The sequence below is a fragment of the Notothenia rossii genome (genome assembly GCF_949606895.1).
Source record: "Notothenia rossii genome assembly, chromosome: 2".
NCBI lineage: Eukaryota > Metazoa > Chordata > Actinopteri > Perciformes > Nototheniidae > Notothenia > Notothenia rossii.
The window spans coordinates 25193509-25209052 of NC_136904.1; the positions used below are offsets into that span (position 1 = coordinate 25193509).

The 15544-nt window shown below is 40.1% G+C and overlaps 1 protein-coding gene across 1 annotated transcript; it reads right to left on the reverse strand.

Annotated features, from left to right (window-relative positions):
• Positions 1-8: 8 nt before the first annotated feature.
• On the reverse strand, positions 9-10472 carry LOC307026786 (KH homology domain-containing protein 4-like). Its single transcript, XM_079662386.1, has 14 exons — positions 10290-10472; positions 9209-9461; positions 8993-9112; positions 8782-8855; positions 8618-8670; positions 6956-7155; positions 6389-6597; positions 6168-6228; positions 5839-5896; positions 5398-5633; positions 4198-4302; positions 1855-1940; positions 1657-1769; positions 9-1284 (listed from the first exon to the last, which is right to left on the reverse strand). The coding sequence occupies exons 1-14, from the start codon at positions 10316-10318 to the stop codon at positions 1157-1159; spliced, it is 1725 nt and encodes a 574-aa protein (XP_079518512.1). The 5' UTR covers positions 10319-10472; the 3' UTR covers positions 9-1156.
• Between the last annotated feature and the right edge of the window lie 5072 nt (positions 10473-15544).

The following is a 15544-nucleotide window of genomic DNA, read 5'->3' on the forward strand; positions in this document are numbered from 1 at the left end:
AAGACAGATTTATTTATAAGTGTTTCTTTATTATAGTATTCCATGGGAACAGGCATACACCATTTTCCAAGATAAGAAAAAAAGTTTAACTGAATTTTACAATATGTATTTATAGCATCAGTAACTGCAGCAGACCAAGTGTTTGAACTAAAAAGTAGGAAATAAAGGGGCTTGTTTTGATGAGCAAAAAGATGGTTTAAAGAAATTAAAAAAGATCATGTAGTCACAATAGTATTCAACAAAACAAAAAAAAAGGGAAAATCCACCCTGAATACTTTCACACTGATCAAAGTGAGTAATTTGTTTAATAGTGACATCTTTACAAAAATGACCATCTTCTCATAATTGTATGTGGACGTTTTGGAGTCAGACACTTAAGAGTAAGAAAGAAAGGTTTATATCAAGACAGCGATAACAAAGGTGAAAGATTTATATTTTCTAAAACCATTACAATCTCTAATGAGCATGAAGCCACAAGATGTGCTGCGCTTTATAAGTCATTTGGCTACACAAATATGCACAATGAAATAGTTGGCATGGTTTTCTATATTTACAACTGCTATATAGGTGTGCAATACTATAGAGAAACCAACTGGTTCACACCCCTTGTGTGATATAACAGAGAAAAAAAAAAAACTAACTGAAAAAGTACACATGGCAAAACCTACACCAAGACCATTCAATAAAAACCTTTCCTCCTTAAGAGTCCACGAAAGCACCAAATATCAGGAGATGGTGATTATTCAAAGACCATACCAGTATTTGTTTTTTCATTTACAGCCTGTTTACTAATAATCATCTGTGCTATAAAATAATGATATATTAAGATTTTCAACCTGTCAGTGTGTACATTTTGGTCCCCTTCCTTTTAAAAAGGATGTGATACATAAAGTGGGGCCAGATGTTCCTCTCCGTAAGTGCCACATGGAGATGAAAAAAAAAACAAAAAACATTCTGCAAGTTTTAAAATGGTTAACTCTACTTGGACAATGATCAGCAATCAATGCATTCCCTCTTTGTAGTAAAAAAAAAAGGCAAAATAGTGAATGAAAATGAAAGGGCGGATTTTTCCTTTCCGGGGTTTGAGAACTGTGTTGGTAAACCGAATGGAGACTTTGGGTCTGTGAGTATCCTGGACTGGGGGGGGGGGCAGGGGTTATGAGTGATCAGGCTTACTGCTGCGCGTCCTCTCCTCCTCTTCGTCGGAAGAGTCTCCTCCGTAGGGGACTAGCCCAGACGTATCTTCGTCCACTTTCGTCTTCTTGCCGATCTCATCTTGAACACCTGTAAGAACGCAATAAAAAAAGAGACAGAGAAAGGGAGAGAGAAGGGGGGGGTGGCGAGATTAAAGAGAAAAGGAAACCCATTGAGGAGCCCCATGTTAGCGTTGGTTTTTGGGTTCGTTTGATCCACAGCCAGGGATGGGAAGCAGAGCACACATCCATAACAGGCCGTCCAGGGTCACATGTTGAGAGAGAAAACGAGGGAAAGACAAAAGACATATACAGGAGGAGTGCGTTAGTGGGTTCTGCCAGTGGGGAGCGTCACACAGGTCTCCACTCCTCCACCACTCCTCCATGGGGGGAGATGCAGCTACATGCAACAGACATGCCCGAGGTGTCACCCTCAGGATATTTGAGATGAAGAAATGCATACCCATAGACGCGGTGATGCCAGGCAGACTGACTGGGTCTTCTGTGTCTCTCGGCCTTTTGCGTGCAACAGGGGCAGGGGCCACAAACAGAGGTGGGGGAGGGGGCATCAGAATCCTGTCGAAAGAAAGACATCAATATCTACACCTCACAAAGTTCATGAAGAATAATTTAACAAGGAAAATGTAATCAATTAACCTACCTTTCTACTACCTTCTCCTTTCCAACACTGGGGGCAGGAAGGGCCATCTCTTGGTTCACAGGACCCTCTGGAGATCTGCTGGAAGGCTAAACAAACAAAGAGAGTGTTTGAAAAACATCATTCAACACATGAAAACCTTTTCAAAACGTAACCTTCTCACTTATTTGAAAAATGAACTTTGAAAGGAGGAGAAGCTGAATAGAAAGGCCACGGCCTGATTCGGATGGTAATTTGAACCTTTGATATACGTCTCATGACAGGCAGGGAAATGGTTGGAGAGAGCCTGAAGTGCTAAGGGTTGATAGATGATGTTGGGAATTTCCAGGAGTTTAACCAGTTAAGCCCTGAGCCTGAATTAATTATCTTTTTTCTCAAAGCAATGATAAACCTGTGAGTTGGATGTAGAAGAGTCAGAATCAATATAGATGTTTTTTATTTTAAAGTAAATTCAGATTGAAAATAGTAAAAAAAAATGTAAATTATAGTGTCTATCAAAAAAACAAACATTACTTATGGTGAAAACCACCCTTGAATGATGGGATAGTGGACTAAAAGCTTTAGGAATCCAAACTATAACATATAATGAATACCCTGTAGGGGTGTAACGGTACACGTACCGAAATTATTGAAAACGTGAAGAACTTTTTGGAAGTAATCTCAGGTGCTGCGCTGCAGCATTCAGAGTAATTTGCTCACATTGGGTTCAACGCGTCATAGAGCAACCAAGTAAATCCATTGGACGAGAGGCATACTATGAGAGTTGGTCAGAGGGATGCGTTCAAATGTAGTCAGTAATTTGAGGAACTGTCAAAATGGCGAACGCAGATAAAGTTGAGCTCGAAAATCCTCCAGCATCATTGAAGTCTCCGGTTTGGGAACATTTTGGTTTCGCAGTTACGTACAAGGATGACTGACAAAGACAGGTGGACCGAACCAAAGCTGTTTGTCGGCATTGTTCAACTATTGGTTACGCGGCTGGCAATACATCAAACTTCCACACTCATTTGAAAAGGCATCACCCGAACGTGAATATCACCGGTACCAAAAGAAAAAAGACTGAAGTGCAAACCCAACTCCCAATAGCATTTAAGCCTCCACCACTCGCAACAAGTTCAGACCGAGCCAAGCTATTACAAACGCCAAATATCCTTATGTTGCCATGTTAGCAAAGCGCTACCTGGCTGTATCTGCTACCTCTGTCCCTAGCGAGAGGGTGTTCTCCACAGCAGGAGACATTGTTAGTGCCAGCAGATCTGCCCTTTTGGCAAGCAATGTGGACAAGTTAATTTTTCTTTAAAAAAACATGAAAATACAATGACAAGCAAGTCATAATGTCAAACTGGTTGCTTAGGTACTAGTACAGTACAGTTCAAATACAGATTATTTCAGTTCATCTAAATGTTGCGCCTTAATGTTTATTTTATATTTATTTGAGTAAATATTCACAGTTTAATAATAATTAAAAACCCAAAACTAATAGTTTATGTTTTGTGAGTACTAGTACAGTACAGTTCAAATACAGATTATTTCAGTTCATCGAAATGCTGCGCCTTAATGTTTATTTTATATTTATTTGAGTGAATATTCACAGTTTAATAATAATTAAAAACCCAAAACTAATAGTTTATGTTTTGTGAGTACTAGTACAGTACAAATACAGATTATTTCAGTTCATCGAAATGCTGCACCTTAATGTTTATTTTATTATATTTTGTATTTATTTGAGTGAATACATTATTCACAGTTTAATAATAATTAAAAAATATATATATATTTTATGATAATTTTTTCTGCTGTACCGAAAACGTACCGAACCGTGACCTAAAAACCGAGGTACATACCGAACCGAAATGTTTGTGAACCGTTACACCCCTACTACCATGCATCAAGATTGATGCAAGACAAGGGACATTTGACCTTTTTAGAGGTTTAAAAAAAAACAAAAAACCCACCTCTGGGATCATTTGGGTGGATTCAATAGGTTGTTAAATGTTAAGCCCTGAGGCACCGTTTCCTGAATATTGTTGTGATCGCCCCCGCTGGCGGGGGCTACCGGGCTTAACAGGTTAACATTGATGCAGCTTAATCCCATGTCTGTGTTCAAAAAACACTGCTCAGCTTTGTTAGTCAGCCAGTATTAGGAACGGTGGTTAGATGTTTATGAAAAAATTATGTGACTCACTACTTAGCTAGTCTGAAAAACATAGTAACAGAGACTGTGTGCATGTAGGATAACCCAACTGTGATTGATACTTTTCATTGAAAGTAATAGTGTGTCATTTTATGTCTTTGTATTTTATTTAATCTGTCAGCGATGTGTAGAGGTGTAACTCATCAGCTAACCTGTTCCTCCTTAGTCCCCTCCTGGAAATGACGTCTGGGACTTCCTGAGTCGGGGGGGTTGTCTAAAGATCCTCCAGGCTCCACTGTCCCACTGCTGCCAGCATCCTTCAGTAGGGAAAAAACCAACACATACACACGGCTGCAGTGACAGGATTTAAAAAATGTAGCACAACGGTATAGAGGCTCTTGAGTACGCATTCAACCCTTTCTAGACCCTCCAGAAAAACGCGATTCTGCGATCGCAGAATTTACCGCATAATCAGCGAAATGGCGCAGATTTTTAAAGGCCGCATATTTATCAAAAGGCCGCATAATCCCCGCATTTTTCCACACAAAGTTGAGGGGAAAAAAGTTAACTCGTCTTGACGTTACGTCATCAGCTCGCGCATCACAAAATGTAAACAACACTGTATAGAGTGAACGTGTGGAGCTCACACGATAGAGAAAACACCAAGATGAAAAAAATCTAATCCATCTCATTTACCGACGAACATTTCTACTAAAGACCGGGCAAAAAGTGGGGGGAAACTATTCTGCACCCTGTGCAACTGTGTGTTGGAGCATAAGAGAAAATTGACGGTGACGACCCACTTTGATTCATTCAAACATTCGAAAATGCTTTCTGCTGCTGCGGACAAGAAAGCCATTCAACTCACGTTCAGCGAGGCATCAACCTCCAAAACCCTTTCTAGGGCTACAAGAAACGAAGTGTGTAGCCTACAAGATTGAAGCTGGTCAGATAACGAACGAGTAAATGAAAACAGAATGAGGCGGAGAAGTGTGTGTGTGGGGGGGGGGGGGGGGGGGGTGTGTGAGATTAAAATAGCCCAATTGCTTTTACAATAAATAAACATTGAATGTGTTTAATTGAATAGTAAAGGGGTTCAACGTTAGTGGCAGGTTTTGTGTGAGAGAGAATAAATAAGACAGCCCAATATTTAAAAAAATTGTTATTCTTTTCCCCCGCATATTTAGCATATTTCACAACTTTCCGCAATTTCACCGCATAAAATCACATAAAAACCCCGCATGTTTAATTGCATAATCAAGGATTTTAGCCCGCATAATCAAGGATTTTTGCCCGCGTTTTTCTGGAGGGTCTACCTTTCAAGGCTGTACAGATTTAAAGTCAAGCATTTTATAGGTTAAATAATACAAAAATATATAGAAATACACAGCTGCTGAAGCCTTAGCAATTACCTGGTCGAGATAGGGATTTGGTTTCCTAGGACACACAGGATACTGAACCATTGCCTGAGAAGATGGAGGGTTTGTCGACATGTTAGAATGACTTGGGGGACCATTTGCATTACTCCAATAACCACTGGCTCCTGAGTACGCTGAATAGCCGCCAGCATACCCATTTGCTGGGTAGTTATACCAGGACCCCTGGCTAGAGTAATTGCTATTAGGTTGAAATCCATGTGCTGCGTATGCTGAAATGAAAGTATAGAACGTGGAGTTAATAGCATATATAACATGAACCAATAACGGTGTTCTTGACAGTTAAGTTCTATTTGTAACTTATTGAGCCACTACAGATGTCACACGATGATTATTAACAAGATGGATGCAGTCAGCTAGTACCTGATATTGGGTCACCCTGTTGGAATTAGTTACGAGGAATAAAGGAATACTCACGTTGTGTGGAACTGGTGGCGCTGTACATCGACGCCATACGGGCATTTTCCTGTCTCACCTGGAGAGAGAGAGACAAATATATTGAAGGAGGGAGATAGCAATCAACAAAGGCTGCATTGATTGATTATAACAGTTGCATTGTGGGTAGGTGCAGAGCACTCGTAATCTATCTCTGGAGATCAGGTGGTTCTCACTACCACTTTTATTTTAGGAGGTGGGTATCAGTAAGAACTATATGCTTTAATAGTTTCACCTTCTTTAACCTCCCATTAGGCACTCATTCAGTTAAACTCACACCTTTGTTTGTGTCAACAGTATCAGGAACTTACAGTTTCCAGCAGACTCTCCGTAAGTTTCTTCGCTGACTCCAATCCAGCTGAATTTGGGTGGCTGCAAAACACAAATAATGGATTTAATGTGGGTTGATCTCAAGTCATGGTCTGTTATTGAGTGAAAATGTTTAAGTTAGTAAACTAAATTAATCTATGTGTGGTTTCCTTCAAAATAAACATGGGTCTTGTTTCTTTTAGCTTGAATAGGGAGAACATACCTGATGTAGACATAAAGAGGCTCAAAAGACTCTCGTTTGGATGCTTGTTCGATGTAGCCAGAACTTTTCCCCCTGAGAAAGACCCGAGCCCCCGTCTCTGCCTGGATGTGACTCAGGTACGATCCTCCTGGACCCTCCACCTTTTCATTCACGTTGAACGAGGGACACGCCTGATCCAGACCCACAAAAATCTTTGTGTGCACAAAACTCTGATGATGTGGGGAAATATGGTATAAATTAATGTGCCCTGCATATTCTGTTTTTTTATAAACATACAAAAAAAAGGTTGAATAATTGTAAGAAAGATTTGTAAGCAGGCGCAGAAATCCAAGGCTTTTCCCTTTAGACCAGGGACGTTCTCTCTGCTACTTTATCTGGGAGGTGGGTATCAGTGAAGGCAACATGGTCTTCATTTGTCTCACTTTCTTAACCTCCATTTGAAAAGTTCTGACTGACACTATCACATGACAATCAATATTCAATACAATAGACCTGAGCTTGTTTCCCTGTTGTTTGTAAAGGGCTACATTTAAATATATTATTGTATTATATGTCCTATATGCCTACCCCTGAATGAGGAGCTGCAGGCCGATGTCCTGGCACTGAGTTGGTGTTTGGCATCCGTGGTGCAGATGGGGAAATGACGGGCCGAGGAGGCTGAGGGTAGAGTGTGAGCGGAGGCATTATAGGCACCTGATGTCCTCCTGATGCTGCCAAGGCCCTCAACAGGTCTTCAGAGATGATCTCTTTTATCCTCAGCACAGCCTCTGGGGTTGCAGTAAAGTGTTAGACATCAGTCATAACTAGGGATGTAACGATATACCGAATATCGCGGTATCGCGGTAAATAAATTTCCCAATACCGTCGTGAGACTGACAAAATCTACCGCGATTTTTAAAAAATAATAATTTTTAAAAAAAATATTTTTTTTTTAAAACACTTTTTTTTTTTTAAACCTTTATTTAACCAGGTGGTCCCATTGAGATCATCGATCTCTTTTTCAAGAGAGACCTGTCCAACATGGCAGCAAGTAGGTTACAACATGAAAATAAAACAACAGATAACACAAAAGGACATCGTATTTACAGGGCTACATTTACACACCTAGAGACATTGACAAGTACCAACCATATAGTTATATCTCGCCATGTCAATAAGCCTGGCGTTAGACTTTTTCGCTGTCCGTCATTTTGACAGACAGGATCGTAAAATATCCGTCATAATCCCTTATTACCCGTCGGGTCTGAACAGTTCACGATAGAGCATGCTCGTGAACTGTCAACGGGGGGTGGGGGGGGGGCGGTGTTATGCCGTGTGTGCATGCACCTCGCGGGACGCGCACAGCGTGAAGCAAAACCTCCCAGACATGTATTGATCTGTACGGCAAAGTACGGTTTGGGAACTATATCATTTCCTTTTGGAGGGCATGCATAACACGGCATAACACCAGAGCCTCGCTGCGGGGAAACGTTGGCGCTGTTCCGAGTTTGTTCTAATCTGTCAAAATGACAGACTGCTTTCAGATTTTTCCGTCATTGTTAAATAAAATATTCGGTTAACGCGACCACTGGTGTCCCAGCAACATCAGTACCAAGCGAGAGAGTTGTTTCCAGAGCAGGGGATATTGTAAATGCCCAAACACCCCAGCTTATAAATACCTGGAAATGTGGACATTCTCATATTCCTAAAAACCTGTCTGATGATGCTGAGTGAGTGACTAGTGAGTTTGAGTTGAGTTACTTGAAAAACTAAAGTGAAACTTGATTTATTTTATTGCAGGGTCTGATTATTAAATGTCCTTGTTTATTTGTGAGATGCAGTGGCATAAAGAAAATGCTTACTTTGTTTGGTAGTACCAGTAGGTACAAAAACACTGGTTTTCTTGTTCCAGTCTGTTACTGTCACTTTGTTTTTGACACTTTAAAATACTGCTATCCTACAAAAAGGCTGTAAAAATCAGATTTATTATGTAATAAAGAAATATTTTCCGAATAAAAAAATGTTTTATTGAAAAAAAAAAAATTATGATTTTTTTTTTCTTCCCTTTATTATTCAATATCGCGATAAATACCGTACCGTGGACTTGTTATCGCGATATTATCGTACCGTGAGTTTTTGGTATCGTTACATCCCTAGTCATAACCCACAGGCATTAAAATGCTTTCAACATTTGTGAATTACATGAGAAGAAGAGTATGCCAGAATTTTTTTTTTTAAAGTGCTACTTACTATTGACTTGATCTTGGTTCTTCCCCTGGACATGCAAATACAAAGGCCTTTGTCTGAAAGTAAGCAAATCAGAAATGTCATTGAAAACACATCATTTGTTCAATGTGTAAAGTATTAAAATAGTCTAAATTGGGATCAGAAAAAGCCTGTGTCTAAATACAGACCCTGCTTTTCCTTTTTCCCCGTCAGACATGTAATGGCCTTTCGTTGAGACAACTGATCCACTGAACTGTCGGATCTGGAAAAGTGAATAGAATATCTGATTAAGATTTAAGAGGGATTTATAGAGTTTCTTGATGTTTTGCCTGTCCATTTTCTTTTGAACTTATCTTGTGTGACACCTGCAAAGTTACCATGGGCTCTTTGTCTAGTTACCTCTTCCTGTGTTTTGCCTTTAGTAAGAAGTTCCCTGCAATTTATTGGTACATCGTTTATGTCGACCTCTGTGACCACCATTTCTTCCGTAGAGTTTGGCACATGGATATTTCGAGGCGTCTAAAAGAAGTAAGAATTGAGAAGGAAAGCGGTTAGCCTTCTAATGACGCAATAAACAAGACAGTTATTTACCACAGATGTCTAAATCATGAGCACCTTTGCAAGCAATGGTGGAGGAGTCAACAGCTTTCCTTTTGCCATCAACATGGCATTTATTTTAGCAGCCATGGCTGCTGCCATTTCAACTCCTCCCTGAGGCGCCGGCTTCTCTCCCGCTTGTTGTGACAGGGAAGCTGAGCTGTTTGAACCAGCAGTGCCGACGACTCCAGATAAAGACAGCGAGTGGGTTGCATTTTCACTGCTTCTCTGTTTAGGTTGGGCTGTCATATCCCATCGGCTTGTTAGGCACCTGAGAACAAAAAACAACGGACAAAAAATGTAATAACCATATTTGTAATAATGTCTAATACATAGCTTTAACCTTTTAGGAAAACGACATAAAAAAGGGGACACCAGAACATATATTTGCGATTTAAATCTTTAAGTGGTAATAAGTTACACCATTGAGTACTCGGATAAAACACTGGTCAAGTTAGTGGTAACCATTACGTAGAGGGGCTAAGGGAAATGTTTTGCATTGTTTTTCCATAGTTGTGTTAAATAATTGGTCACGTAACACGTAAAATATTCCCAAAGAATAATCTAATAATTTGATTCAAATGGCGCTGGTAACGTGATGATAGCGGTTGAAGCGGTACAAAGCTCCAGACGAAGGTAAATAGGAAATAGTGGAGTTTTAAGGAGCCTGGTGGTAAACCAATTGTCGGTTCGATTAAGCTAAAAGCACAGTGTGTTTTGCGCCAGATGCGTTGCGTGTTTTAACAGTTTATTTTCAGATAAGGCAGCAACAGTCAAAGTTAGCTAGCTGTAACTGATACTAATGCTAAGGTTGAGCTACCTCAGTTAACAAGTTACGATCCTGTTTATTTGGACTTTTGCAAAAAAATAAAAAAATATTCAAGCCAGTAGAGCTCGAGTAACCTTGTAACATACACCCTGAGAGTCAACTCGTATTGAGTTTTACGCCCATAAGTGATAGCCCGTGTGCTAACAGCAGGCCTCAACAACGCAGCTAGCTTGGCTGGCTAGCTTACTGCTACACATAGGCAGTGCGGGTGGCGTTATCTCGTGTTACTCAAGTTGCACAATATATTTAAAAAAGCAAACAAAAACTTACGGTGTGCGTCCCGTCATCCCCGAAGACATAGCACCACTCCAATAAATGTGTAGTATAATTAAAACAGTTTTTAATACAGTTGACGCTGGGCGACGGGAGCCATAGGTCTCGACTGGCTGTCGATTTCTTCTGACGACTTGTCGCAAAGTCTGACTAGGCGGAAGTGGAGCTGTTTTCTTGTTACGTAACTCAGTCTGGTCAGGCCCATGCCATGGATGTATAATAGGTCAGGCCGGGCTAATGAGTCCATGGGCCAGGCTGGCAGACCAGCTTCAACCAGCTACAATCTTTAACTGGTCCAAGCTGTTATTTATTCAGCAGGGCAGTAACAATCTCTAGTATGGATTCAAAGTCTGACATGAAAACTATTACAAAATAAATTAGTCTTTTCAATTAAGAAGCTGCTTAATATTCATAACAATATTCATATAGCATAGAAGGACTAAAATCAAATATGCCCATGTCCTAATTGTCTTGCAATACCACATCTGGTTTGGATTTGGAATCACACAGTCACATGACATGATAGCTATAAAAAAAAAACTGAAATCATCTTCTGTCATTATTTTGGATACAATCCATGACACATCCTTAATCAAAAAAGGTATGCCAAAAAAATACATATTTATTTTTGGTTGGTTTTGCATAATTGTAACTAATAAGGGCAAGTTAGAATAAAGATGTTATACGTGACTTTATCTGAGAACTTGATTTCTTCCTGAGTCACAATCAATAGTTATTGGCAATAATAGTTATTTTTTTCACAGACAACCCCCACACTTTGGATTCCGTGTTACTTTTACAATGCCATCAAGACCTTTCTTCTGTCATTTCTTGATTGAGAGACCCCATGGGGGCATGATTGTTTGCCAAATTAAAGGCAGTTGTTTCTACACGGACCACTATTGCTGTAAGCATGTTGTAACTTCCGGTTGTTGTTGTCATCTCCGGGTATCCCGTGTGCCTGTTCTGTTGCTGATAGCTTATTATCTTAACTTAATCGATCGTTTTAAAACTCTTGATCACGGCAACTGCCTGACGTTGTAATCACACGTTACTACAGCTTAAGCACTCACAACTCTCCTTCTCTTAGCGACTGTAACTCCACAATTGCCTACACTCTTTTCGGGTTTGCTAACGGTAGCTACTTTAGCTTGATAGCTAGCCATGGCTCTTTCCCCACCCTCGGGTGCTATTTCCTGCTCTAACTGTCTCATGTTTGGTTACTTCCCTACCTCCTTTACTGGTACCGATACATGTGTTAAATGTAGTATAGTTGTTAGGTTGGAGGCGGGAATCATAGCCATAGAAGCCCGGCTCCGCATCTTAGAAAATAACTCAGCTACAGTAAAGCCCATGTTAGCCGGTGCGGACCGGCAAAAGGTAGCTCCTCTTAGCCGTCCCCCGGCAACTCCCGAGCAGCAGGGAGATTGGGTGACTGTTCAGAAGGGGCATAACGCGAAACCCGCAGGTCCCCACCAACCCGTTCACGTATCTAACAAATATTCCCCACTCAGCGAGACACCCGCTGAGAAGCCAACTGTGGTTATTGGTAGCTCTATTAAACACTTGAATTTAGAGACCGAAGCCTCCACAGTCACATGCATTCCGGGGGCCAGAGCGGGCGACGTTGAGGCGCATCTTAAACTGCTGGCTAAAAATAAAATTAAATACAGTAGGATTGTTATTCACGTCGGTGGTAATGATGTTCGTTTACGCCAATCAGAATGCACCAAACTTAATGTGGCGTCGGTGTGTAGTTATGCTAAAACAATATCGGACACCGTAATCTTCTCTGGTCCCCTCCCCAATCTGATCAATGATGACATGTATAGCCGCATGTCATCATTTCAGTGCTGGTTGTCTTGGTGGTGCCCAGCAAACAATGTGGGCTTCGTAAATAATTGGACAGCCTTCTGGGGAAAACCTGGTCTGATTAAGAGAGACGGCATTCATCCTACTTTGGAAGGTGCAAATCTCATTTCCCTAAACATTTCAGGGCTTTGTGGACTTAATCCATGACAAACTGGAGTTGAGACCAGGAGGCAGAGTCGCAGTCTTACACGCTTCTCTGCGCTCTCTCCTAGGCAGTCATCCATAGGAATCCCGAACCCAATAAAATACCCAATTTAACGGTGTGTGTGTCTTCCCAAGGACAATTTAAGGTAAAACCTAATAGAGGTGTCATACATAATAACCTAATAAAAGTAAATGTAACAACTACTACAGTGCAACAAAACAGGAAGATTAAATGTGGTCTCTTAAACATAAGATCTCTAGCATCTAAAGCAATATTGGTAAATGATTTAATATCAGATTATAATATTGATATATGCTGTCTCACTGAAACTTGGTTGAGACATGAAGAATATGTCAGCATAAATGAGGCCACTCCACCCAGCCATATCAATACTCATATTGCCCGAGGCACGGGCCGAGGAGGTGCAGTTGCAGCAATCTTTGACTCCAGTTTACTTATCAATACTAAACAAAAATTAATCTATACCTCCTTTGAAAGCCTCGTTTTTAGTCTTACGCATCCGACCTGGAAAACTTTGCAGCCAATCTTATTTGTTACAGTGTACCGTGCACCAGGTCCTTATTCAGAATTCTTATCAGAATTCTCTGAGTTTTTATCAGCTTTGGTACTTAAAACAGATAAAGTAATTATCGTAGGTGACTTTAATATTCATGTTGACGATGATAAATATAGCCTTAGTGTTGCATTTAACTCTATATTAGATTCTGTTGGTTTCTGTCAGAGTGTAAATAAACAAACCCACTGCTATAATCACACTCTCGACCTTGTTCTGACTTATGGTATTGAAATTGAGCAACTATTAGTCGAACCGCATAATCCTGCTTTATCCGACCATTTCTTAGTAATGTTTGAAGTACTGTTACTAGATTACAAAGCATTATTCAAAAGCTCCTGCAGCAGAAACCTATCTGTTCGTGCTATAGCCAAATTTAAGGAAGAGATTCCACCAATACTTAACTCAATAGCATGTCTGCATGTAAGGGAGGAAACTTATACAAAATGTACACCACCCCAAATTGATCATGTTGTTGATAGTGCTACAGATGCGCTGCGAATAAAATTAGACTCTATTGCTCCTTTGAAAAAGAAGAAAATAAAACAACATAGATTAGCTCCATGGCATAATGCCGAAACCCGCAAAATAAAGCAAAAGTCGAGACAACTTGAAAGGATGTGGCGTTCCACTAAACTTGAAGAATCTCGTTTAATTTGGCATATTACTCTCAATGAATATAAGAAAGCACTGCGTAAAGCAGAGCAGCCTAGTACTACTCTTCATTAATAGATGAGAATAAGAATAATGCAAGATTTCTTTTCAGCACTGTAGCCAGGCTGACAGAGAGCCACAGCTCGACTGAGCCTTCTATTCCCATAACACTCAGTGTAATTATTTTATGTGCTTTTTTAACGATAAAATTGTTACTCTTAGAAACAAAATCAATGACCTCTTGCCTTTGACCAGTATAGTCTTATGAACAGCTCCCGGAAACGTAAGTTCTAATATTACACTAGATAGTAAACTAGAATGCTTTTCAGCCATAAACCTTGGACAATTAAATTCAATGATTCTCTCTTCTAAACCATCAACGTGTATCTTAGACCCGATTCCAACTAAGCTGTTAAAATAAGTTTTCCCATTAATTAGCACTTCTTTATTAAATATCATGAATATGTCTTTATTATCAGGCTATGTTCCACAATCATTCAAAGTAGCAGTGATAAAACCGCTTCTTAAAAAGCACAACCTCGATCCAGAGGTTTTAGCCAACTATAGACCTATTTCTAATCTTCCGTTCCTCTCAATAATTCGTGAGAAAGCAGTCGCAAAACAGTTGTGTGATTACTTAAAAAACTATGATTTATTTGAAGATTTTCAGTCTGGCTTTAGAACACAACATAGCACAGAGACAGTTCTGGTTAAAGTCACAAATGACATTCTAATAGCCTCAGACAAGGGACTTGTCTCTATTCTTGTCTTGCTCGATCTTAGTGCTGCATTTGATACTATCGACCATGATATCCTATTGCAAAGACTAGAGCACTTAGTTGGCATACAGGGAACTGCTTTCGGCTGGTTTAGGTCCTATCTATCTGAACGCTCTCAGTTTGTACGTGTCAACGATGAATCTTCCATGCAAACCAAAGTTAGCCATGGAGTGCCACAGGGCTCAGTGCTTGGACCTATTCTGTTCACACTATATATGCTTCCGTTAGGCAATATTATAAGGAATCATTCTGTAAACTTTCATTGTTATGCGGATGATACTCAACTATATTTATCAATCAAGCCTGATGAAATTAATCATCTAAATAAAATTCAAGACTGCCTCAAGGACTTAAAAACATCGATGAACTTACATTTTTTGATGTTAAACACGACCAAAACTGAAGTTATTGTACTTGGCCCGAAGAATCTACGAAACAAATTATCTAAAGATATACTAACTATGGATGGCATTAATTTGGCCTCCAGTGAGACTGTAAGGAATCTTGGTGTTATATTTGATCAGGATTGATCCTTTAACACCCACATAAAATCAATTTCAAGGACCGCCTACTTCCATCTACGTAACATTGCAAAAATCAGGCATATCTTGCCTCAAAACGATGCAGAGAAACTAGTCCATGCATTTGTTACTTCAAGGCTGGATTATTGTAACTCCTTATTATCAGGGTGTACCAAGAAGTCAGTCAAGTCGCTTCAGCTGATTCAAAATGCTGCAGCTTGTGTACTAACCAGAGTCAGAAAAAGGGACCACATTACTCCTGTTCTGGCTGCCTTACACTGGCTCCCTAAAGAACACAGGATAGAATTTAAAATTCTTCTTCTCGCCTACAAAGCCCTTAATGGGCAGGCGCCATCTTACCTTAAAGAACTCATTATACCCTACTGTCCTACTAGGGCATTGCGTTCCAAGAATGCAGGGTTGTTGGTTGTTCCTAGAGTCTCTAAAAGTACAATGGGAGCCAGAGCCTTTTCTTATCAAGCTCCACTTTTGTGGAATCAGCTTCCAGTTTGTTCGGGCGGCAGACACCCTATCCGTTTTTAAGAGTGCGCTTAAGACCTTCCTTTTTGATAAAGCTTATAGTTAGGGCTGATTAGATTCAGCCCCTAGTTTTGCTGATATAGGCTTAGTTTGTCGGGGGACATCTTACTTCTTCCTTCTCTCTGTCTATACCTGTGTACTCTCATGTTCCGATTAACCCAGCTTCC